The sequence below is a fragment of the Dama dama genome, chromosome 14 (genome assembly GCF_033118175.1).
Source record: "Dama dama isolate Ldn47 chromosome 14, ASM3311817v1, whole genome shotgun sequence".
Classification (NCBI taxonomy): domain Eukaryota; kingdom Metazoa; phylum Chordata; class Mammalia; order Artiodactyla; family Cervidae; genus Dama; species Dama dama.
This window is the reverse complement of record NC_083694.1, coordinates 36163480-36190327: the sequence shown is the minus strand read 5'-3', so window position 1 is coordinate 36190327 and position 26848 is coordinate 36163480. Positions and strand designations below refer to the sequence as shown.

At 40.2% G+C, this 26848-nt stretch overlaps 1 protein-coding gene, 1 long non-coding RNA gene and 1 other non-coding gene across 5 annotated transcripts in view; 1 reads left to right on the top strand and 2 right to left on the bottom strand.

The window, feature by feature from the left end:
* Nucleotides 1-26848, top strand: part of LOC133069139 (uncharacterized) — a 77331-nt gene that overhangs the window by 12207 nt on the left and 38276 nt on the right. The window contains exons 1-2 of one of the 2 annotated variants that reach the window (XR_009695785.1): nucleotides 14045-14124; nucleotides 14364-14727. This is a non-coding gene — a long non-coding RNA (uncharacterized LOC133069139). Of the gene's footprint in view, nucleotides 1-14044; nucleotides 14125-14363; nucleotides 14728-26848 lie in introns of those variants that run through there. The other variant, XR_009695784.1, reaches the window with a different exon arrangement.
* FMO4 (flavin containing dimethylaniline monoxygenase 4) overlaps nucleotides 18573-26848 on the bottom strand; it is a 39589-nt gene continuing 31313 nt past the window's right edge. The window contains exon 9 of one of the 2 annotated variants that reach the window (XM_061160302.1): nucleotides 18573-23320. In XM_061160302.1, the coding sequence (XP_061016285.1) occupies nucleotides 22915-23320 (406 nt within the window). In that variant the 3' untranslated portion in view covers nucleotides 18573-22914. Of the gene's footprint in view, nucleotides 23427-26848 lie in introns of both variants that reach the window. The other variant, XM_061160303.1, reaches the window with a different exon arrangement.
* LOC133069780 (U6 spliceosomal RNA) lies at nucleotides 18637-18743 on the bottom strand. Its single transcript, XR_009695993.1, has one exon. It is a non-coding gene; the product is annotated as a U6 spliceosomal RNA (small nuclear RNA).

Genomic DNA, 26848 nt, shown 5'->3' with positions numbered 1-26848 from the left:
ATTATCTGTTTCATGTTTCATGGTACATAATGGATAACAGAGTTTCCTTCAAGACCATAGTGAAACAGGAAAAAGGGCTTCTCTTATGTCAAGTAAGCTATGCCTGATTCTCTTTCTCCAGGGACTCCCTACCCTATCTGCTTAGTTGTGTCTTTTGACTTGACACCCACCAAGATTGAACCCAATTTTAAGGTAATAGCAGCATTAACATAAACCCAGTTATGGTGAAAAAGGTCTTGCTGTGAGTAACAAGACCACCCATTTCACCTTATGGTCTGAAGTAGTTTCAGGAACTGAGGACAGGAGACCAAATATTATGACAAAAGTTTCTGCCAATGCTATTACTGTTGAGGAAATTCTAACAGTTATGGCAGCTGTGAGTCAGGAACCATGGATGAAAACCAAATATACTATAAGAGAAATATATTTTGGTCATCTGAGTGATCTGTAGCGGGGCAAAATCTGCCACCCCAAAATGTCTCCTTGACATGAAGATTATTTGAAACTGAAAACAATCAAGACTGAGAAGATTCAGGAAGAAGTTATGAGTTTTCCTCTGTCTAAAGAATTTAGATAGGGGCTTCCCTGGTGTCTCAGTGGTAAAAGAATCCACTTGCAATGCAGGAGATGCCGGTTTGATTCCTGGATCAGGAAGATCCCCCGGAGAAGAAAATGGCAATCCACTCCATTATTCTCACTTGGGAAATCCTATGGACAGAGGAGCCTGGTAGGCTACAGTCCATGGGGTTATAAAAAAGTCAGACATGATTTAGCAACTAAACAACAAAAACAACACCTCAACCCCAAGAATTCAGATAGAGGGCCTCTTTCAAGAAGAGAGCTATCACCATAGACAACTATGGTATGAACTAAGTGTGTAGACAGGGAGAAATCTAGCAAAGTTTGTTAAATTCTTCTCTGTTTTCATCTCCATACCAATTGTCTTCCTCCCCTTTGAGGTCTCAAGTCATCACCCCCAACACCCACTTTTGTCCTTGACTGAGGATGCTATTTAAGGTGAGAGTTTCAGCAATTTTGGCAAGTTACTCAGCTTTTTTGAGTCTACGTCATATATATATAGAGTATTAAACTTTTGTTTGGTTTTCTCCTGTTAAAGTGTTTCATATCAATTTAATTTTTAGACCAGTCAAAAAGAACCTAGAAGGGGAAAGGAAAATTTCTTCCTCCGTGAGAGTCCAAATATATATTTCTTATAAATCATAATATTGCAGTTTTTCAGCCAAGAATAATAGAAATGTGAATAAAAATTTGGTTTTTCATGTTAATTTCCAAATTATAGGATATAGACATTATATAAAGGAGTCAATAAAAAAAAGATTGATACATCTAGATTTAGCAAGGGTTTAAGGGACAGGACCCTGAAAAGAGTTTGATAGTATCTATCAGCTTTATCTGTTGGTCTAGCAATTCTGCTTTTAAGAATCTATCTTTTAAAATTATTTTTCATAACAATTTAAATAATTTTTCTGAACTTTGTGAAAGTTCACAAACATCTCAAAAGTAGTTAAATTCAACTCCTGATTTCCTGCTCTTAAATCTTATTTTTATTGTGTCTCCTTTGTATCAGAAAGTAGTGTCTCTGTTGAATCTATTTTCATGCTAGAAAATTAGAATTAAAATACCTGCTCCTTCTAATTATCTAATGCATCACCACGTCCTGTGAATTGTATCTTCAAAACATTACAGAGTTCAGGCTAGTACTGCTCAACACATGGCAGGCCAACCAATGGAGAGGTGAAGTGTTGGGGCAAGGAATAACGACTTTATTGGGAAAGCCAGCAGACCAATATTTTTATAGCAGACTAATGCTGTAAAGAACCATCTTGTCTGTGTTTCGATGCTAGTTTCTTTTACAGTACACAGATGGGTGGAAGGGTGAGGAAGTAAAGTGAAAAGGCAGTAAGCTGCTGCAGATATTTCCTGGTTCTGACCATACTCCAGAGGAGATGTGCTAGTCTTTCCTGCAGCTGTGTACAGGTGGGCCTGGTCAGGGTGTTTTTTGTGAGCTAAGCAAAGGTGTTTTAGAGTAACACTCAGACATGGTGGCAGGGTTCCCAGAGATGGATCTTAATGTATGTTTTAAGCTATAGGCAATCTTCCTTTTGTGATTAGCTTGCAGCAAAGGCAATAGAGTATAGTGGTCAAGGTAAAAGAAACATCCAACATGGAGTCAGACTTGTTCTTCCCTATATAAAAAATGTATCTAATGACCAACATGCACATGAAAAGATGTTCAACATCACTAACAGAGAAATGCAAATCTAAACTACAGTGAGGGCTTCCCTGGTGGCTCAGTGGTAAAGAATCTGCCTGCTAATTCCGGAGACACGGGTTCCATCCCTGATCAGGGAAGATCTCACATGCTGCAGAGCAACTAAGCCCATGTGCCCCAACTGTTAAACCTCTGCTCTGGAGCCCAGGAACTGCAACTGCTGAAGCTCTCATGCCCTAGAGCCCATGCTCCCCAACAAGAGAAGCCACTGCAGTGAGAAGCCTGAGCACCGAAAACTAAAGGGTAGCCTCCACTCACCACAGCTAGAGAAAACCCCGTGCAGCCACAAAGACCCAGCACAACCAGAAATAAAATAAACAAATAAATTTTGAGAGAAAAGAAAACCACAATCAGATATCACCTCACACCCATCAGATTGGCCATTATTAAAAAGTGTACAAATAACAAATGCTGGAGAGTGTGTGGAGAAAAGGGAACTCTCCTGCACTGTTGGTGAAAGTGTAAATTGGTATAGCCACTATGGAAAAAAATATGAAGTTTCCTCAGAAAGCTAAGAATAGAGTTGCCAAGATGGTAAAGAATCTGCCCACAGTGCAGGAGACCTGGGTTTGATCCCTGGGTTGGGAAGATCCCCTGGAGAGGGGTACGGCAACCCACTCCAATATTCTTGCCTGGAGAATCCCATGGACAGAGAAACCTGGTGGGCTACAGTCCTTGGGATCACACAGAGTTCAACATGACTGAAGCGACTTACTTTAACTTTACTATGATCCAGCAATCCCACTCCTGGGCAAATATCCAGACAAAAATATAATTAAAAATGAAACATGCACCCTAGTGTTCATAGCAGCACTATTCACAGTAGCCAAGATATGGAAGCAATCTGTCAAAGCCGACCTATTGACAGATGAATGGCTAAAGAAAATGAAGTGTTAGACAAATATTATATGATACTGCTTACATGTGGAAGCTAAAAGTACACAAATTTACAAAACAGAAGCAGATTCACAGACATAGAAAAGAAATTTATGGTTACCACAGGGAAGAGGAAAGGGGGAAGGATAAATAAGGAGTATGGGATTCACTGATACACAGTACTATATATAAAACAGCAAGGATTTACTGTAAAGCACAGGGAACTGTATTCAGTATCTTATGATAACCAGTTTACATGATATTTTAAATCAACTACAGTTACACTGAAAATAAATAAATATTAAACATCATTATTCATTGAGCCTCTTGATGAAAGTGAAAGAGGAGAGTGAAAAAGTTGGCTTAAAGCTCAACATTCAGAAAACTAAGATCATGGAATCCGGTCTCATCACTTCGTGGCAAATAGATGGGGAAACAGGGGAAAGAGTGGCTGACTTTATTTTTCTGGGCTCCAAAATCACTGCAGTTGGTGATTGCAGCCATGAAATTAAAATATGCTTACTCCTTGGAAGGAAAGTGATGACCAACCTAGATAGCATATTGAAAAGCAAAGACATTACTTTGTCAACAAAGGTCTGTCTAGTCAAGGCTATTGTTTTTCCAGTGATCATGTATGGATGTGAGAGTTGGACTATAAAGAAATCTGAGCGCCGAAGAATTGATGCCAACTCCTGAAGCTGGTGATAGACAGGAAGGCCTGGCGTGCTGCGGTTCATGGGGTCGCAAAGAGTTGGACACGACTGAGCGATTGAACTGAACTGAACTAATTCATTAGGGAAACACAAATTAAAACCACAAAAGATATTAATACTATTACATACCCAGTAGAATGAGTAAGACTAAAAAATAAAAAAGTCAGACTGTCCACAAAAAAATTAATCAGTCAATTTAAGAAAGAAATGGAAAATTTATTCTAACCAAATTGAGAATGATAACCCAGGAAGAAGTCTTTCAGAAAGCTGAGGACTGTTCTGCCCATTAAAGATCTAAGCACAGTTATATAGGTTTTTGAGATAGAGGGCTGTACCTTAAATGATATATTCTTGACAGATTACACAGTCTGGATCTACAGGTACAAAGTAGTGGCATGGGTCACTGTGGCCTCTTAAGATAAAGGAAGGTTATCTCCTAAGTGGTTGTGACCCTTGATGAGATTAAGAAGGGATATTATCTCCTAAGGAGGTCTGGTCAATGCAGAGGCATGATACCTATGAAACGGGAGGAAGGTGGCTGAACCGGCAAAGAAAAATTTTATGTTTCAATTTTTCCTATCTTGCCATAAAATATGAACTTTATTTCATCAAAGAATAGCAAGTGTTGATGAAGATACAGAGAAACTGAAAGTCACATGTATTTCTGATGGGAATGGAAAATCATGCAGCCACTTGGCAGTTTCTTAAAGTAGTTAAACAGAAACTTGCCATAGGACCATGCAGTTCTACCTCTCTACTTCAGAGAAATAAAACATATTACGAGACTAAGATTAATGAGTTTTCACAGCATTCTTATTCATAATAGACACCGCCTGCAGATAATCCAAATGTCTGTTGACTGTGAATTGATACACCTGTTATATGCACACATTTGAATGCTATTGAGCAATAAAAAAGAACAAGCTACAATGACGTCGCTGAATCTCAAAAACTGTGCTAGATGAAATAAGCCAGACACAGAAGTCTACATATCATATGATTCTATTTATATAAATCTTCTAGAAAAGAGAAAACTGTGGAGACAGTCACTGAAGCTCAACAGGATTCTTTGGGGACCTCCTGGGTAAAAAAAGCCCCTCTGTGTCCCCCATTTCTTATTTGTAGAAAAAGGCTTTAGTCTCTTAGGCCTTCCCTGAGTTCCAAAGAGCAGACTCTTCAGAGCAGTTACTAATTAGAGAAATGAGTGAATGTGAAAACAAAGGAAAAGCAGTCAAGCAAGAAAAGTAATGACAGTTTAAACAATAGTTCAGAGATAAAGCAGAGTCTAGTTTCTCCTCAGGGGATATACAGAACAACCTGACGCATGTCTTTGAGTTGTTCTACAGAAACTAAAGCCCCTAATGCAGGTGGAAGATAGAGTAGGGTAGACCCCAGACTGGTTGGAACCAGAAGGAAAATGATTAAGATTTTTGAAACATCACCCGTTACTTCACCACTAGCCAATCAGAAATCCATAAGCTGATCCTGTACCCTACCACCCTCAACCCCAGTGTTGCCTTTAGAAACTCTTCCCTGAAAGCCTCTCGGGAGTTTGGGTCTTTTGAGCATGAACTGCCCGTTCTCCTTACTTGGTCCCCTGCCTTACACTATGCTTTTCTTCACTATGATCCAGCATCAGTAGATTGGCTTTGCTGTGCATAAGTTAGGTTCAGTAACAATATCAGATTAGTAGTGGCCTCAGATAGGGGTGGGAACAAATGGGTGCAGATGGGCACAAGTGAACTTTTGGATGATTGCAGTAATGGTTGCACAACTGTATAAATGTAATAAAATTCACCAAACTGTATGCTTACAATGGATTAATTGTATGGTGGATCAATTATACCTTAATACGTCTGTTCGTTGTTCAGTTGGTAGGTCGCATCCAACTCTTTGTGACCCCATGGACTGCAGCACACCAGGCTTCCCTGTCCTTCACCATCTCCCAGAGCTTGCTCAAACTCATATCCATCAAGTCGGTGATGCCATCCAACCATCTCATCCTCTGTCATCCCCTTCTCCTCCTGCCTTCAACTTTCCCAGCATCAGGGTCTTTTCCAGTGAGTTGGCTCTTCGCATCAGGTGACCAAAGTATTGGAGCATCAACTTCAGCATCAGTCCTTCCAATGAATATCAGGGTTGATATCCTTTAGGGTTGACTGGTTTGATCTCCTTGCTGTCCAAGGGACTCTCAAGAGTCTTCTCACCACAGTTGAACACCACAGTTCAAAAGCATCAATTCTTTGGCACTCAACCTTCTTTTTGTCACAACTGTCACATCTGTACATGAGTACTGGAAAAACCATAGCTTGGACTAGATGGACCTTTGTCGGCAAAGTAAAGAAACCTTTTTAGTATTAAAAAATAATTATTTATTTTTGGCTGTGCTGGGTCTTCGTTGCTTTGAGAGGACTTTCTCTAGTTGTGGTGGGCCACAGCTACTCTTCATTGCCGTGCATGGGCTTCTCATTGTGGTAGCTTCTCTTGTTGCACCACACAGGCTATAGGCATGCGGGCTTCAGTAGTTGCAGCAGGCAGGCTCAGTAGTTGTGGCACATGAGCTTAGTTGCTCTGCAGCATGTGGAATCTTCTCAGACCCGTGCCCCCTGCATTGGCAGGTGGATTCGTTTTTGTTTGTTTAATTGGAGGCTAATTACTTTATAATACTGTGGTGGGTTTTGCCATACATTCACATGAATCAGCCATGGGTGTGCATGTGTTCCCCATCCTGACCCTCCCTCCCACCTCCCTCCCCATCCCATCTCTCAGAGTCATCCCAGTGCACCAGCCATCAGGTGGATTCTTATCCACTGCACCATCAAGGAAGTCCAGTCACTTACCATGATAAAAGCAATATCCTTCCCATGGCCTGTAAGGTCTTGCTTTGTTTGGTTTGTTTGGCTTTACCTCCCGGCCAATTACCTTGCTTACTAATTTCCAGCAGCACTATACCATCTTCTGCCTCAAGGACTTCCTGCCTGCTGGCCTTTGCCTGAGATGCCCTTAATCCTCTAGTCTTTAGCTGGAGAGTTATTACTAATCCTTTACATTTTAGTTTAAATGTCACTTCGTCAGATAGCTTCCCTGATAACATTCTGTCACAGTTTAAATTAGGTCACTCTGTCATTTTCCTTTTATTAGACTGCTCCTTCAAAACCTTTCAGTCTGTAGTCACATATTAACTTATGATTTATTTAATTTCTATCTCTCCACTTGAATGTAAGCTCTAAAAGGGCAGGAACTACACCTATTTTGTATATCACTTGTATATCATTTTCAGGAAGTATGTTCTAGTGTTAAATCAATTCATATGAAATGAACAGATTAGTTCATTTAATTACCCAGGATTACCTATTGCAACTGTAATATCTTGAAGGGTTCACTGCAAAATGCACTGCTAAATTTAAAGTAAAAACATTTCATTGAAATTTTCTTTTTCTCATTTTACCAGTTGGGCAATTGGTAATATGAGCAAGAAGGGTTTTTTTTTTTTGGGGCTAAAGTTATTGCAGGTATAGAGGACTGAGTTCTCAGAGTTGTGTAAATGTTTCTGTATACACTGGCAGAGTTGATTGTCAAAGTGCAGAGAGATACTCCCTTAATTGGCCACATATCTGTAAGGAGCTAAACCCTTGCCAAAAGATCATTTGAGAGGAAAATAATATTCAGGGAAGATTTCTAAAGGATAGGTAGTCCTTCCAGACTATCTGGTGCCTCTGACACGTACTTGGCTATTTTGGTCCCTCCTAAAATTACTTTTAGTGACTTATGCCATCAACTAATACAACAACATTATAAGAAATGCTCCTCCTGAATTTATCACAGAAATGCAGTGTTCTGTATTATCCAGTGCTTTTCTTTGAACGAGAACCCACTGTCCTTTGGGGGCTTCAAACGTGAATATCCACCTACCTCCTGGGCATCTCCATTTGGATGCAGAACTAGGGATGAGAGTGAGCTGATTGAGTATAACGTTTTTACGCAGAATCCTTTTCTGTGTAATCCTTTGAATTAGTAGGAATGAGTGGCCTCTAAATTTTTTGCTGTCGTTCAGGTGTTAAGTCGTGTCTGACTCTTTGCGACCCCATGGACCACAGCACACCAGGCTTCTCTGTCCTCCACTATCTCCCGGCATTTCGGGAAATTCATGTCCATTAAGCTGTCTAACCATCACATCCTCTGCTGTCACCTTCTCCTATTGTCCTTCTCCTCCTGCTGTCGCCGTCAGTCTTTCCCAGCATCAGGGTGTTTTCCAGTGAGTCAACTCTTCCCATCAGGTGGCTAAAGTATTGGAGCTTCAACTTCAACAACAATCCTTCCAATGAATATTCAGGGTTGATTTCCTTTAGGATTGACTGGTTCGATCTCCTTGCTGTCCAAGAGACTCTCCAAGAGTCTTCTCCAGGGTATAATAGTCTCTCAATAAAATATTACTGTGTACCTCAATATATAAAACAGATAAAAAAAGCAGGGGTGTGGGTTGAGTTGGGGGGAAGCCATGTTTTAATTTTTCCTCCCACCCAGTTATCTTTGATCTCCTGAAGGAGATTACAGGAAAGTTAAAAACCACTGACCTAGTCCAATCCCTTCATTTGGGACAGTTGTGGCTTTCACTAAAAAACAAGCATATAGTTCATTTAATGGAATGCAAACATAGCAAGTGACCTTTCAGAAAACTATAGGGGAAAATGTCCTCAAATACTTAGCAGACATTAATACAGTATACAGTGACAGGAGGCTGCCCAGGATTAGCAGTATGTGAGCTGGACCTAACAATGGTCCAGGGGACTCACCAAATGTGCTCTGGCTTGTTTGGCAATCCTGTCTCCTGAAGGGTGACTTTTCTTTCTTTTTTTTTCAAAAGTCTGACTTTTCATATTTCACCCCAAATGTTCTTTTTTTTTAAATTTTTATTTTATATTGGAGCATACTTGATTAATAATATTGTGTTAGTTTCAGGGGTACAGCACATGATTGAAATATAAATACATATTTATTCTTTTTCAATTTCTCTTCCTATTTAGGTTATTACAGAATATTGACCAGTGTTCTCTGTACTATACAATAGGTCCTTGTTGGTTATCTGTTGATATTTTCAATATAGCAGTGTCACTTTTGAAGGCTTCTCTAAAAATTGAGTCACCAGTTTGTTAATGTATTCATGTTTTGGGTGGGGCGTCTCAAAGTTTCTCATAGGATTATTTTATTTATTTATTTATTTTTGGCCTCACTGGATCTTTGTTGCCGGGTGCGGGCTTTCTCTAGTTGTGATCAATTGGGGCTACTCTTCCTTTGGTTTATGGGCTTCTCATTGCGGTGGCTTCTCTTGTTGCAGAGCATGGGTTCTAGGTGAGTGGGTTCAGTAGTTGTGGCTCACAGGCTCAGCTGCCCCGAGGCATGCGGGATCTTAGTTCACCCCTGACCAGGGATCAAACCCATGTCCCCTGCACTGGCAGACGGGTTCTTAACCACTGGACCAGCAGGGAAGTCCTTCCATAGAAGTATTAACATATTAATATTACTAAGTCTGGGCAGCCCTGGGTGCTGAGCAAAATACTTCTGTGAGGTTTGGGAGAGAAGGAACATATGGCAGCAAAGCCCTCACATGGCCCAGTTTTTCTGAAGTCTCCTAATTTATCTCAGAAATTAATGTAAATACTGTATTCTGTTCCATAAATTGTCCACATTTATTTTAATATCAAAACAATGTTTTATATTATTTGGCACTTAAGTTATTAATATCCTACATCTTTCTCTATCCTACCATGTTGTTGTTTAGTTGCTAAGTTGTGTCCGACTCTTTGAGACCCTATGGACTGCAGCCTGCCAGGCTCCTCTGTTTGTGGGATTTCCCAGGCAAGAATACTGGAGTGGGTTGCCATTTCCTTCTCCATTATCCTACCATACTTCAACTCTAATCTTTGAAAAAATTAATACTTCTAAAAGATGTGCAGTTCTTACTAAGATGACTGGTGCTCTCCAATCGGTAAATACAACAATTAAATCTCCGCTATTTCCCTCCATCGTGGTTGCCTTTGATACAGTTGATTTTGCTCATCTTCTGAAGTACTCTTTTTCTCTGGTTCTCTGAGACATTGTATTTATCTCCTCTAGAGGACTCTGCACTGAGCCCTAGTCTCTTCCCTTCTCTCTTTCTTGTCTCTTCTTTTCTATTTAATTCTCTGTAGGTTATTTTATTCAAAATTTTGGCTTCAAATACTTGTTTTTTAACAAGCTAATGGATTCCTATTTGTATCTCTAACCTTGATTTCTCCCCTGAGCTATGGGCTCCTATACTGAACTATTTATGTGATATATTTTCACTGTTATTTTTAACAGCTGCTCAAAACTCACATATCTAAAACAACTCCACCGTGCCTCACTTTGAGGCTTTTTTCATTCATGCTGAATGAAATGAATGGGCTTTTCCACTGGGTCTTCAGTTGAGGGAGGAGAGGTTGTATTATTTCTTTAATCATGTTGGGGAGGAAAAATTTCCTCTACTCCTTTAGGTCCTTCTGCCTGATATGAGAATTACACTGAGATGAGACAGATACACAGAAGAAAATCAAACAAAAGTTTAATAACATAGATACACGGGAGAGACCCAGGAAAACTGAGTAACTCATCAAAATGGCTGAAGCCCTCACATTAAATACCATCTTCAGCTGAAATCCAAACAGGATTGAAGTAGTAGTTTGAGACTTTAAACAGGATACTAAAGTAGCAGTTTGAGGAGGAAGGCAATTGACATGGAGATGGAAAAGACAATGTTTGGTAAACAGATGTTTGCTGGGCCAGGCAGAGACAGCGGGACACCGAGTGGGCTCTGATATCTGGGCCCTGCCAAGTCTCCCCCACCACCCCAGCCCATGTATTTTGTAGACGTCTCTGGTGATAGCTCAGTTCCAGGAACAGACCCTTTATCTACTTTTTAAGCAACTAAGGGAGAGGTAAAAACAAAAACTTCCTGAGACTTCTGTTTCTTAAAAATGAGCAGCCTAAAATAATCTTCATGCCAAAGAGACCCATTTTGGGGTGGCAAACTTTACTTCCCCACAATAATTTAATCATGCTTAATCTCTTCTGAAAGTCCTGTTATTCAGATGTTAAATTTCCTAGATGGGTCCTTACATTTCCTTTGCTTTTGTATTGTCCATCATTTTATTTTTCAGCCCCACTTTCTGTGAGAATTCTATTGTTTTTCTTACAGTAATATTGTGTTCTTGTTTCACAGGCCCAATACTATCTTATCTCTCAGAGAACATGGATTATAATTTTTTTTTTTTAATTATTTTTTTTTTTTTTTTCCAGTGGGTTTTGTCATACATTGATATGAATCAGCCATGGATTTACATGTATTCCCAATCCCGATCCCCCCTCCCACCTCCCTCTCCACCCGATTCCTCTGGGTCTTCCCAGTGCACCAGGCCGGAGCACTTGTCTCGTGCATCCCACCTGGGCTGGTGATCTGTTTCACCATAGATAGCATACATGCTGTTCTTTTGAAATATCCCACCCTCACATTCTCCCACAAAGTTCAAAAGTCTGTTCTGTATTTCTGTGTCTCTTTTTCTGTTCTGCATATAGGGTTATCGTTATCACCTTTCTAAATTCCATATACATGTGTCAGTATGCTGTAATGTTCTTTATCTTTCTGGCTTACTTCACTCTGTATAATGGGCTCCAGCTTCATCCATCTCATTAGGACTGGTTCAAATGAATTCTTTTTAATGGCTGAGTAATATTCCATGGTGTATATGTACCACAGCTTCCTTATCCATTCATCTGCTGATGGGCATCTAGGTTGCTTCCATGTCCTGGCTATTATAAACAGTGCTGCGATGAACATTGGGGTGCACGTGTCTCTTTCAGATCTGGTTTCCTCAGTGTGTATGCCCAGAAGTGGGATTGCTGGGTCATATGGCAGTTCTATTTCCAGTTTTTTAAGAAATCTCCACACTGTTTTCCATAGCGGCTGTACTAGTTTGCATTCCCACCAACAGTGTAAGAGGGTTCCCTTTTCTCCACACCCTCTCCAGCATTTATTGCTTGTAGACTTTTGGATAGCAGCCATCCTGACTGGCGTGTAATGGTACCTCATTGTGGTTTTGATTTGCATTTCTCTAATAATGAGTGATGTTGAGCATCTTTTCATGTGTTTGTTAGCCATCTGTATGTCTTCTTTGGAGAAATGTCTGTTTAGTTCTTTGGCCCATTTTTTGATTGGGTCATTTATTTTTCTGGAATTGAGCTTCAGGAGTTGCTTGTATATTTTTGAGATTAATCCTTTGTCTGTTTCTTCATTTGCTATTATTTTCTCCCAATCTGAGGGCTGTCTTTTCTATTGTTTTTCTTACAGTAATATTGTGTTCTTGTTTCACAGGCCCAATACTATCTTATCTCTCAGAGAACATGGATTATAATTTTTTTTTGGCCTTGCCCCTTAGCGTGTGGGATGTCAGTTCCCTGACCAGGAACTGAACCCAGACCCTCAGCATTGAGAGTGAGGAATCCTACCCACTGGACTTCCAGGGCATTACCTCGATTATAATCCTTTTGATGTTAACTCATACATTATTTTTATTCCTCCAGGTTCTTTTCTTCTGTGTTTGTTTTGGTCCCTGCCTTCTGTATGAGATGATTTCCTGAAACGTATATTGGCCCTTGTCTTTTGTTCACATTTCAGAGAACAGAACCGAACTGTTAATTTGTGACTTTGTATGCTTGTGCAGGACTTCTCTACTAGTAGGACTGATCAGGATGTGATCAGGCTGGAATTTTAGGATCTCCATTTTTTTTGCTGAGGTCCCCTGAAAGTTAGAATCCAGATGTTTTTTGCTAAAGCCATTCCAGAGAAGTAAGTGCTACACTTATGAAGGGCAGGAAGATGGGATCTGGGGCTTCTCCTTCAGAATACAGACTTTACCTCACCTGGTTTTATCTACTTGCCCCATCCCTGTCCTTTGCCATGCTAGATGCCTTTATGTTAATTTAAGATATAAACTTTCTCTACTTTGTTAGTCAGTTACTTACCTTCCATATGCTTTTTGTGTTGTGTGTGTGAGTATGTGTGTTTGTCTTTCTGGTTGCACTGTGCTGCATGTGGGATCTTAAGTTCTCCAACCAGGGATTGAACCAATCCCTGCAGTAGAAACACAGTCTTAACCACTGGACCACCAGGGAAGACTCTTCCATGTGCTTTTTTTTTTTTTTTTTTTTTAATGAATAGTTTTTTAGAATTTAGATCTTTATTATTATTATTATTTTTTTTTATTTTTGGCTGCCAGATCTTTGTTGCTGTGCGAAGGCTTTCTTTAGTTTGGTGCATGGGGCTACCCTCTAGTTGCAGGGCTTGGGCTTCTCATTGCGGGTGCATGGGCTTCAGTAGTTGCGGCTCGTGGCTCTAGAGCTCAGGCTCAGTACTTGTGGCACCTGGCTTAATTGCCTGGCTGGATGTGGAATCTTTCTGGAACAGGGATCAAATTCATGTCCCCTGTGTTGGCAGGCAGATTCTTTAACCACTGGACCACTAGGGAAGGCCCTTCCATATGCTTTTTATTTGCTGAAAATGTGATGACATTGCCCATCTGCTGTGGTCTTTTTTTCCCCTTTATTGTTGTTTTAAAAAGATGAAATAAAAGTTATCACGTGTTCTGCCATGTTTAACCAGAAGTTTTAAAAAGACATTTTTTATACAACACGCTAGAAAATACTTCAAAATAAGTGTTTCTTTTCTTGGGGGATATGCTTAGTTTAACTAAGTTGCTTTTGAATAGTGGAGATAATAATTTTGAATATGGAAAAATACTTCTAGTTATGAATGAAAATTATCTCTCTGGAACAAAGTCAAGCTGAGTAAATGTTGATCTTAATCTGTAACTTGGATAGAAGGCATTTTGTATGAATAGTGGTAAGAAATGTTGGACCTAAGCAAAGAGACTGCCAGATATTTCTCCAGCAGAGATGAATTTGTCTGGGGTCATTGTGCGCGCATGTGTGCTCAGTCCCTTTAGTCCTGTCCGACTCTTTGAGACCCTGTGGACTTTAGCCCACCAGGTTCCTCTGTCCATGAGATTCTCCAGGAAAGAATATTAGATTGGGTTGCCATTTCCTTCTCCAGGGGATCTTCCAGACCCAGGGATCAACCACGTCTCTTGTGTCTCCTGCACCAGCGGATTCTTTACCACTAGCACCACCAGAAGCCCAGCAGAAAATGACAATTCTGGGTTTGCAACCATGGTAAGCCACGTGAAGGTTCCCACATGGCAAGGGAGGAAGAACATTTTTATAGTGGGGAGAAGGGCAATAGTAAAAGAGAGTCCATGGCTTTTCATTACCAGTCCTTATCGGGGAAGAAGAGAAGTCTTTCTTCTTCCTGTTGAGTTCTGCTATAATCGAAGGACAAGAGAGCCCCCTTTCCTGGTTTTTTGACTCTATTTAATTAAATGTTCTATTTATTAATTTTTTATTTTTTACAGAAATATATGAAGAGGAGAAGGAAGTTGGATGTGGACTCAAGTTCCAAAGTGGACTCTGGAGAACTGTCTGAATTACAGAGACATTACAAGTGACTGCCATTCAGAAAGTTTGCCACTATCCTGGCATTTCTCTAACCATCAGAAAATTCTTTACTTCCAAAGAGGATTGATTTGACCAACTTTGCACCAAAATATCTAGAGGAGGACTGAGCATCTGTTAGAGGAGAAATAACTACATACAATTTGGCCAAGGGACAAAAAACTCAGTTCTGTCCTATCCATTCATCCATGCATCTATCAATCCATTCACCTATCCATCTTCAGTTGTTTGGTTGCTTGATTCATTCAACAGATACTTATTGAGGTGAGTGCCTTTTTTTTGCTACCAGATTTGAACTAGATGCTGAGGAAGTAATGGGGAGCAAAACAGATACATTCTCTGTCTTTCTGGCACTTACAGTCTAATCATGTGATAGAGGTTAATTAACTAATAGTTATAAATGTGTAATTAAAAATTGTGAGAAGAGTTCTGAACTAAAGGCACACAGTACTATGAGGAAAAATAATAGGAGACTTGACTTAACTTGGGAGTCAGGGCATCTCCCCTGATGAAGAAGTGTTTAAAGTGAGATATGAAAGAGGAGAAAGAATTGCAGAGGTGGAGAATAGGAGGAGAAAGAGCCAGCTCAGATAGCAGTGTGAGGGCCAATTGTATATATATTTCCAACTCTGTGTTCAGGTTGATGGGTTGAAACCAGTCATGGTGGGAGTGTTTATACTGTAAGAATCTGCACACACTACACTTTCTTTAGACATTTGCCAGCATCCCCTTGGGAGAAGGGGAAGGTGATGTATGTACTTACTGTCTACTAGGACTCAGACACTATGTTAAATGCAGGATGTATTATTTCCTATAGCACCAACAGTAACATTCTGTAGAAGAAATATTTATCCTCATTTCATGAACACAGAGTAGACCTTAGAGAAAAAGAGTGAATTTCCCCAAATTGTTGAGCTAGAAAGTGGCAATTGTTGTTCACTTGATAAGTCATGTCTGACTCTTTCAATCCCATGGACTGTAGTACGCCAGGCTCCTCTGTCCTCCAATATCTCCCAGAGTTTGCTAAAATTCATGTCCATTGAGTTGGTGGGCATGAACATATATGAGCTCAGGTCTGGCTTTGAAGTTCATGTCCCTTTCCTCATATCATGCTGCCCATGACCTGAGCAGTAGTAGGTGCCAAGAAAGCACTCCCTTACCAGATTTCATTGTGAAAAAGACTTACTTAGATGAGTTCTCACCAATGGCTCACTCACTTCTACGATGTGAAAGTGTGATTTTCAGAAGTTAAAAACATAACCTTTTTTTTTTTGACAGATGTAAACTATGAACCCATGTCAAAACTTTAATTATCTCATTAATTGGTGAGGGAATCAGTATGTAAAGCTGGTTCAAAGAGCATTTAAAGAACTGAGTATTTATAGGCAGTTTAATAAAGAAAGGTTAGAATAAATTACTTAGGTTAGAAACAAAACTGATTCATGTTTAAGCAGGGCATTAGGCCATAGCCTTTGGGATTATCTCTTTTGCTAGAGAGGGATCATTTGCATCTTTATTAAACACAAATCTACAAGTTAACTTTATAGAGTCTGAGTCTCTAATAGTTAATTAGAACATTCAGACTTCTCTTAGAAAATAAAATAATCCTTGAGAGGATTGTTAAACAATGCTTCAATGTGACATTGAAAGGACAGGCAGGTATCATTTTGGCCTTGTTACCTTCTTTTGTGTGATTTTGCTTAAGAAGTGTGAGCAGGAAACTTTTGCTGTATCCTGTGTACCTGTGGTGTTCTAACTTTTGCGTGGTACAAAGTATGACAAGGTTCAGGGCATGCTAGCCCAAAATATGGCGCCTAGGCATATTGAATGGGCTTCCCTGGTGGCTTAGATGGTAAAGAATCCACCTGCAATGCTGGAGACCTGAGTTCAATCTCTGGGTTAGGAAGATCCCCTGAAGAAAGGCATGGCAACTCACTCCAGTTCTCTTGCCTGGAGAATCCCCATGGACAGAGGAGCCTGGCGGGCTACATTCCATGGGGTTGCAAAGAGTTGGACATAACTGAGCGACTAAGCATATTGAATATCTTAAGCTGAAAGAGTTTGAGACAACAGTAGGAGCAGAAAAGTCACTATGACACTCACTAGTCTCCATGTGAAAGGTACCCTCCCTGTACCAGAAGGAAGGAAGATATTCTTATCACCAGAAATAGGAAATTTTGGGTTGAGAAATCTTTACAAACCATGTCAAACTAACCCTTGCCTTCCCAGTTACATTTTCACCATTTATTACCCCAGCCCAAACCCCTCTGCCTTGTCAAGTCTTCACAAATGTATTGTTTCTTTGTCCAAAATGTATGAAAGCATCTTGCTCTGATCACTTCTTTGGATTTTCATTCTTCATTCTTTTGCTCTTTCTCCATTTTTCAGACTTATTGTTTGGAATCACAGAAGCAAATCAACTTCATTATTTATATCATGTTTCATTTTCAATCAAAAGGAAATTTCTCAGTTTGTCTTTACATCTTATATACTCATATTGAGTCCTAAATGATTTTTAGCTGCTTTCAGAAACCAAATTTCCTCTCAAAAGATGATTCAGGCTAGGAATTCCCTGGTGGTTTAGTGGTTAGGACTAGTTGCTTTCACTGACAGGGCCAGGGTTTGATCTCTAGTCAGGGAACTAAGATCCCACAAGTTGTGCAATGCAACCAAAACAAAATAACCACCCCCCCCAAAAAAAAATAAAATAAAAAGATTTAGGCTTTAGTATAGTTCAGGCTGTAATTCAACATGTTCCTTCCAAACCACTGATGGAAAGACTGGGCGCCCTCTGCTGATTGGCCCCAGAAAACTGTTACTGTGGTTGACTGGTTTTCTGTCTTTCAAGTTACTGGTGTTCTTAAAGGTTATTGGGAGTGATTTAATTCTTCCACGTGACTCTAAAGAGCTGCCTCTTCCTGTCTTCCTTCTTGGTTGCTCCTCTTCTCTGCTTTTGTCTGTTACTGTTTGTCTGCTGCCAGTGAACCATTACATCTGATTATTTGCCAACTGTTCACTTGCCAGGTACCTGAAAGTTAACTGAAGGTGGCTGAGGGAGGCCGGACTGCCTGGGATGGGTAAAGTGAGGTCAGCTGAGTGCAGTGGATTGTGTGAGCGTGAATATAGTTCCGTTTCTGTCCTACAGAGCGAATAGTAGGTGCTCTGATTACTACCTGCCTGGAGACTCAGTGCTGACTTGAAGAGCTACAGTGAGCTCAATGTGGAGAGGGTGTTAGAACTTGTATGCATAAGAGGAGTCCAAGAAAATGTTTTGGGACTTATTTATTTCCTCTTACGTTATTATACGTATGTACTGATATTAAACTAGAAAATGCAATCTCTGAAACTTAGTCCTGGAGGAAGCATAAGCTGGAATCAAGATTGCCGGGAGAAATATCAATAACCTCAGATATGCAGATGACACCACCTTTATGGCAGAAGGTGAAGAGGAACTAAAAAGATTCTTGATGAAAGTCAAAGAGGACAGTGAAAAAGTTGGCTTAAAGCTCAACATTCAGAAAACTAAGATCATGGCATCTGGTCCCATCACTTCATGGCAAATAGATGGGGAAACAGTGGAAACAGTGGCTCACTTTATTTTTCTGGGCTCCAAAATCACTGCAGATGGCGATTGCAGCCATGAAATTAAAAGATGCTTACTCCTTGGAAGGAAAGTTATGACCAACCTAGATAGCATATTAAAAAGCAGAGACATTACTTTGTCAACAAAGGTCCGTCTAGTCAAGGCTATGGTTTTTCCAGTGGTCATGTATGGATGTGAGAGTTGGACTATAAAGAAAGCTGAGCACTGAAGAATTGATGCTTTTGAACTGTGGTGTTGGAGAAGACTCTTTTTTTAAATTTTTTCATTTATTTTTATTAGTTGAAAGCTAATTACTTTACAATATTGTAGTGGTTTTTGCCATACATTGACATAAATCAGCCATGGATTTACATGTGTTCCCCATCCCAATCCCCCCTCCCGCCTCCCTCCCCATCCCATCCCTCTGGGTCTTCCCAGTGCACCAGCCCTGAGCACTTGTCTCATGCATCCAACCTGGGCTGGTGATCTGTTTCACCCTTGATAGTATACTTGTTTCAATGCTGTTCTCTCAGAACATCCCACCCTCGCCTTCTCCCAGAGTCCCAAAGTCTGTTCTGTATATCTGTGTCAAAGATATGGAACGCTTCACGAATTTGCATGTCATCCTTGCGCAGGGGCCATGCTAATCTTCTCTGTATCGTTCCAATTTTAGTATATGTGCTGCCAAAGCGAGCACTGGAGAAGACTCTTGAGAGTCCCTTGGACTGCAAGGAGATCCACCCAATCCATCCTAATGGAGATCAGTCCTGGGTGTTCATTGGAAGGACTAATGTTGAAGTTGAAACTTCAATACTTTGGCCACCTGATGCAAAGAGCTGAATCATTTGAAAAGACCCTGATGCTGGGAAAGATTGAGGGCAGGAGGAGAAGGGAATGACAGAGGATGAGATGGTTGGATGGCATCACTGACTCAATGGACATGGGTTTGGGTGGACTCTGGGAGTTGGTGATGGACAGGGAGGCCTGGCTTGCTGCGGTTCATGGGGTTGCAAAGAGTCAGACACGACTGAGTGACTGAACTGAACTGAACTGAAGCTTAGTCCTTTCAAAAAAGAGACTTCCCCTACACTTGAAAAATTTCTTTTGGGGGAGATAAATCTTCAGAAATTGTATAACAGAAGTATCTTATTGTAATGCTGAGCTTTGAGCACATTTTATTGTTGAACAAGAGACTTTTACAGCTGGTTTATTTTTTATTTCCTTGAAAGAACTTAGGAAATGTGGTTTGCCTCCTAATGCTTCTTTAATATTGTCAATTTCATTTAAATTATACTTTTATGTTTAAAAATATGAATTATATAATAAGTGGTAAAAATTAAAATGACTTTAATAATATTTCTAAATGTTATGGGACTATGAATCACCCTTGGGACCTGTGTTTCATTGTCAGTCGAGGAGGTGGATGGACACCGAGCTGCTGCTCTGAGGGTCATCTTAGGTCTTCACAATTTCTCCTGTCCTTTCACTGACCCTACCCAGGACTGTACTGTGCAGCAGATCACTTCTCCATTGTCAAGGGCTTTATAGTTAATGATATTGTTTAAGAATCATTAGGACCAGGTGGCCTCTATGCTAATAGTCCCCAAACAATAAGGAAAACCTTCCTTGATGTATTCTAGTACTCATGAGACTAGTTAACTTGTTCAAAAATCTTAACTTAGCAATGCATGTCCTGTTTCCAAGGACATATGCTCATAGCCTAGGTAAACTGTAAAAGTGTTCCAAGACCCCTTTGGTGGTATGGAGTGCAGCTGTGAACACTTCGGGATCATTGTCTGCTTGATCCAGATCCCACCCTGTGAGTAAGCTGCCTTGTAATATGTGATCCAGTGATTACATGGAGGTGTCCACCTCATTTTTCAGTCTCAAGATACCTTCTCAGTTTGGTGGGCACTTTTTGTTCCTTCCATCCTCCAACTACACTGCTCCTATTAGTTAGTTTTAGTTGGTTTTGAAGATCTGAAATCAGGTGCTTCTTTGACCAGGGCTCGTTGTCACTAAAACCCTAGAGACACATCAACAAGTTATGTCAGGAGGTCCACTGTTAATGATGGAGAATAATTCTTCCTTTGGTATTACTGGCTTGCTGCATCCTGGAAGGTCTGTGTAAAAAGCATGTGAGTGGTACCATGGTGATGGCAGCGATGGTGGTGGCAATGGCCTCAGGTCTTGGGGGGAGAGGGGAACACAAGGACAAAAGAGGGATCCTAGTTGGAAGGTGCTACCAGGTGGTCCACAGACAGCTGAGGCCATACTCTCTGATTAGGCAACAGGGAATAGAGCCAGGCCACAGGTTTCCAATCCTTTAATTCAGAGAATTTAAAATGTCCTCAAACTCTTCAGCTGTTAATAGTTAATTTACTATGTAAGTAACACCCTATATTGTCTCACTTCATGTTTACTTTTGAGGTAGGTAATATTCTTGTCGCCTCATTTTCCAGATGAGGACACTTGAGACTCACAGCGGCTAAGTAACTTGATCAAAGCTTCACAGTTAATGGCAGAGCTGGGATTATAATCCAGGTTGAATTCTAGAGTTAGCACTTTCCATCAGTACTCCTGGCTCCCAGTTGCTGATCAGTTGTATATATTCTGACTGCCACATGGATTGTCTTATAAAATTATATGTTGGTGGACGGTCCTTGTTCATTTGCAGAGCTGAAGTAGTCTGAAGTAATTTATCAAGTTGGCAGAAGAAAAGAATGTGGGTAGAAGAGAGACAAGGAATGTCAGCCAGTGAAGCTACTGTTTAGTCATCAAATATTTATTTTGCAGTATTTTTATCAGGCAGTGTTTTAGCTGGACAAGATGATGGTTCCTCTCAAGAACCCCCATTTATTAGGAGATGGACACAAAAAGAAAATTACATTAATGTTATAGTAAGAACAGAACAATGATGGAGTAGTATGTGAGATGGCAGTCATGAAAAATGAAAGAAAGTGGAAGTGTTAGTTACTCAGTCATGTCCAACTCTTCTGCAACCCCATGATCTGTAGCGCACCAGGTTCCTCTGTCCATGGAATTCTCCAGGCAAGAATACTGGAGTGAGTTGCCATGCCCTTCTCCTGAGAATCTTCCCAATCCAGGAATTGAACCTGGATCTCCTGCATTGCGAGCAGATTCTTCACCATCCCTGAGCCACCAGGGAAGCCCAGTCATTATGTAGTGGCAGTCAACTCTGCTTTGGGGACTCAGAGAAGGCTTCACAAAGGGAGATAATCAAGCTCACCCTGGAAAGACAGTCAGGTGTGAATTTGCATAGCTGGAAAAGGCAACAGCTTATGCCAAAGTGAGGAGGTATGAGGGCTAGATGGTAGGATTTTGAAGAGGAGGGGTGGTTACAGTCCAGGATTCCGGTGACCTGGGCAAATGGACTCAGCTCAGGAAGAGTCTCCTCTTCAAGACTAAGGAATTTATTATCTCTAATCCAGCGAGAAACTTTGCAGGATTTTTAAACTGGAAAGCAACATGTCTGCTCTGGATCCTTTCTGGTTGTCCTTCCACATACACACTCCATCACCTTTGCTCTGCACTGTGGCCTAGCAGGCTGACCTCCACAGGAAACATCAGTTGGTGTATCATATCCTAAGATTGCCATAGCAAAGTGGGTGGCTTATTCTTTCACAATTCTGGAGTCTAGGAGTCTGGACTTGTTGTTGGTGGGGCTTTTTCCTCTGTGGATTTTGAGAGAGAATCTGTTCTGTGTCTCTTTCAGTGTTTGCTTGCTTGGCGATCCTTGGTTTGTAGATGCATCATTCCAACTTCTGCCTGACTTCACATGGTATTCTCCACTGTAACTGTGTCTCTGTGTCTTAGCCTCTCTCTCTTTTTAAAAAAATTTATTTATTTGGCTGCACTGGGTCTTAGTTGCAGCATGCGAGATCTTCAGTTGAGGCATATGGGATCTAATTCCCTGACCAGGGATCGAACCTGGGCCCCCTGCATTGGGAGCCTGGACTCTAACTAGTCACTAGATCACCAGGAAGTAGCTTTATCCTCTTTTTATAAGGATCCTCTTTTTATATTTGATCTAGCTCACCCTATTTCAGTATGATCTCAACTTATGTACATTTGCAAAGATCTTATTTTCGTATATTTGCAAAGATCCTATTTCCAAGTAAGTTACCTCTGGCAACATTCACAGGTACCAGAGGTTAGAACTTGACTATATTTTGGGGGGAATGAATGCAATTAAATCCACAATAGTCAGTAACCTTGCCTTCTGAATTTTAGTTGGGTTAGGCCATTGAGAAGCATGGGCAGAAGATCAGAGGGAGGGAAGAACGTAAGATTAGGCAATGAATTTCCCTAGTTCTGTACTTTTGGGGTCACCATGGACTGCCTTCAGTGGTGAGCTGGAGATCACAGCTCTTGAGAGGTGGTCCTCTCCACATAACCTCGCTCTCTTATTCATATTTGTTCTCCCTTTGCCTCTTTAGAAAAACTATGGATGGTAAAAGCATCTCATGGTTACTAGTCTGGGAGTATTTCATTCTACTTATGATTTCCCTACCCTCTGCTCAAACCATTGGACATAATCTTTATATAAAGTTTCCACAAATTACCTAATTTGAGTTCTGTCTTGTTCCTATTAAGATCTTGATGGAAACAATGACAGTATTTTTTATTTTAGAACAATTGCTTAGGTAAAGGAGGCAAGAAAGGAGGTACTGAGACTTCAGAGGAAGATAGAACGATAATTCAGGTAAGAGATGATTAGACCTAAACTTGGATTATACCAGCTGTGATGGAGAGGAGAGGGGAAACACAAGATATTTGGGAACAGAATTAATATGACTGGGGCCAATCCTCATCACCCATCAGATTTACCCTCACCAAATACTTATTCAGTAAGCGGATATTCTGTCCTGTAGTTTTTCTGGCGCCAATTTCAAAAAAAGGGAAGATTTGTAGATCAGCAGAAGGGAAGCAAGCAGTATAGGTGCCCCCCAGGCTTTCAAATAATGTGACACAGAGGCAGGTTTGAAGGAACCAGGAACGGTTCGAGTTTTTAGGGGTTTCAGTGTCCTGTCCCACTGGGTCAAGATGGCATTTCGGGCTCCATCCCATTTCCCGGGGCCCATTAGGCGATACTGGTAAGGAGTACATGGTCCAAAGAAAACTTCCCACGCTAGTCTGGGATCCTTGATGAACAGAAGTGGGACATTGGGCTTTACGCCTATGAAGGAAGCAAGGTCATCCAGGTAGGAAATGTAGTCAAGTTTGTCTACACCGGGATCTTTCATCAAACCCCTGAGAGGGAAAAAGATGGATCACTTGATGTTCAAGTTATGAGTTTTCCCACCTCCCGCCATTTTGTTTCTTTCCATTGGAGTCAAACCATGTTGGGAATGTTTTCCTATGTTGGAGAGAAAAAAATAAAAGGAGTTTATTTGCATAGGGTATTTGTGAGTGTAATTAATTTTGTTAAAGGAAATGGCAGAAGAAGACGATTGGAAGTGGAGCTTTAAATAATGTTTCTGGTTCTTGAATTTGATATGAGGGTAAAATCAGATCAGTCCAGATACCTCAGTTATTGAACAAATAAATATGATCAGAAAGCATCACATATATAACCACCTGAATTATTTTTATTGATGTTAATTGTGAGTCGAGAGGATCATACTTGGTGCAGCAGAACTGAACATGACACAGATGTAAGTACAGTTGACCCCTGAATAATGAGGGAGTTGGGGTATCAACCCCCCATATAGTTGAAAATCTAAGTGAAACTTGACTCCCCTCAAACTTAACTACTAATAAATTATTAGTAAACTAAAGGCCATACTGATAGCATAAGCAGGTTAACACATATTTTGTATGTTATATGACCCTATACTGTATTCTTAGAGTAAACTGAGAAAAGAAAATGATATTAAGAAAACCATAAGGAAGAGAAAATATATTTACAGTACCATACTGTACTCATCAATCCCATAAATTTATGTTGTCTGTTTATAAGATGAATTATCTATTGGTACCTACATCAATATTGTCTTATATGATACAAAACACTGTAGATGTTATTTGTATTCCTAACGCTGGACATCAAAAGTGAAAAGATAATGTGAAAAAGAAATTCATATTTATTTACAAGTATAATGAATTATACATTGATAATGAAGAAGCAGTAGCAATATGATTATTTCATGGAAGCCTGGCCTACATAATAATGAATGAATCATTATAAAATTTTTATGGTATATGGTATTATAGTCATATTCATAGTACAGTATTGGAAATATTGTTGCATTAAAAAAACCCACTTACCTGTGATGATGAACTCTTTCTCCAAATATGAAAGAAGGAGGCATATTGTACAGTAATATAATTCTTTGAAATCAAAGTTAGAAACCAATAAGAAAGCTAACACATTATTAATTTTATATTACTGTAAATGTCACTCACCTTATGCCTATGCAAGGATGGGCTATCCACTCCCTACAAGTCTTACGCATGAAGTTCTATATGAGAAATACTTAAGCAGTGATGACGATGATGACACAAAGACTTCTCATTCAGTTCTTGCTGTGCAGGTTTAGATTTTCACAGAAGACACATACACAACAGATAAATCTATTAACAGTGGGGCATGATGATTATTTACTATTCTTTAAGAGGAAGTGGATCATCATAAAGGTCTTTATCCTTGTCGTCTTCGCATTGAGTAGGCAGAGGAGGAGGAAGATAAGGGGTTGATCTTGCTGTCTCAGGGTGGCAGAGGGAGAAGAGGTGAGGAGGTGGAAGGGGAGGCTGGAGAGACAGGCACGTGTCGTGTAAGTTTATGGAAATACACTATACTTTCTGTCTGACTTTTTTGCTTTTTCACTTCTTTTAAAAATGTTTTTATATGATACCAATTTTTCTTCCATCATTTGCTTAAGTTTCAGTGCCTGTATCATAGAAGGGTCCATGCTGTAAAAGAAGTCAAAATCAGTCTTAAATAACTGGAATCCTTTTGCCAGATTGTCTGATGTCAATTTGCTTTCTGGCACTGCTTCTCCTATGTCTTCTTCTTCAGCCTCTTGCCCTGGTTTGGAAGCACTCATCCCCCTATCAAATTGTCTTCTGTTAACTCCTCTGGCGTGGGGTCTATTAGCTCTTGAATTTCTCCAAGATCCTTATCTTGAAACCCTTCACTCCCCACCTTTTTTTCCCCCCTCCCATGTCTACAGTTTCTTTCATGATTTCCTTGACTGGCTCTATTGTAAACCCTGTGAAGTCACACACAACATCTGGACATGGTTTTCTCCGGCAGGAATTTAATGTTTCAGGCTTGGTGGCTTTCACAACTTTTTCTATAACAACGATGGCATCTTCAATGGTGTAATCCTTCCAGGCTTTCATGATATTCTCTTTATTGGGATTCTCTTCCATCGCACTGACAATCATTTCCATAGAGCACTTCAGACGCTTTGTGTTCTGGGTGGCCAGGGGATTATCCAATATCAAAAGAACTTTCAAAGACAGTCACTTATTGCCAAGGTGCTTTATGATTTTAGGGACAGAGCAGTGAAGGAACTGGGTTTAATCCAGAAAAAGGGTTGTCATTGTCCAGGCTTTCTTGTTGTACAATGAAAAGACTGGTAGCTGGTATTTATCTTTTCCCTTAAAGGCTGGGGGGGGGGGGGGGGTTAGCAGTTTTACAGTTAAGGGCAGTCCTGACTGTGAACCTATCCGCTAGAGAAAGGAATGGCAACCTACTCCAGTATTCTTGTCTGGAGAACTCCATGGACAGAGAAGCCTGGCGGGCTATATAGCCCATTGGTCACAAAGAGTCAGACACGACTGAATAACTAACGTGACCATAAACCCGACTGTATTTACACATGAATGTAGAGTTAGCCTATGCTTTCCTGCCTTAAATTCTCATGTTCAGTTTTCCTCTTTAATAATAAATGTCCTTTGTGGCACTCTGCTATCCGCCATCCCTAGGATAGGGCACTCTTGTCTGCATTAAACGCCGTTTCAGGCAGATATCCTTTTTCTCCAGTGACTGTCTTAACGGCATCCTGGAACGCTGTCTGCTTCCTCTTGGTCAACAGAAGCTGCTCTTCCTTGACTTTTTTTTTTTTAAAGACCCTGCTTTCTAAAATCAGGAAACCATCCTTCTCTAGCATTAAGTACTTCTCCATGTTTCTTTTGCTTTCAGTTGTCATATAATGACTTCACTATTTTTCAAATCTATAAAAGTCTATAAGTATGCCTTTCCTATAGCAATCCTGCACACACATAAAAGCTGCATTTTCAACACAAGATGAAAAAGTATTTCACAAAAAGTGCAAGATTTTCATGCCTGCTGGCACAGGTACAGTGATGGCTTCACAAATTTTCTTTTTTATAATGGTCCTTATGCTGAATTCATTTATTGTGAAATGACAGACAACTGCAGCTGCAGACCTCAGTCTATAGTACATGTCAAGCAATTCAACTTTTTCTTATAAATTTGGGACTTTTTTCTGCTTCTTGGGAGCACTTCCAGCATCACTAGTGGCACTCTAATGGGTCCTGTGTTGTGATTCAAGGTTTACATTATTGCACTAATCACGATGAAAAATACATGAGAAATGTGAGAGATCATTTTTTACTGTGATATGAAATTTGCTGGAGAGGTGAACTGTTCATGCAGAGATGATTAGGGTCATATGACATATTAAGCAGATATGTGAAACACCTGAGCTCAATCACAATAGCAACAGAAGGTAGCCATGAAATTACTGCAGTACTGCTACAGTTAAATTTATGCTGTTATGATTTAACACTGCATCTTTACACTGTTTG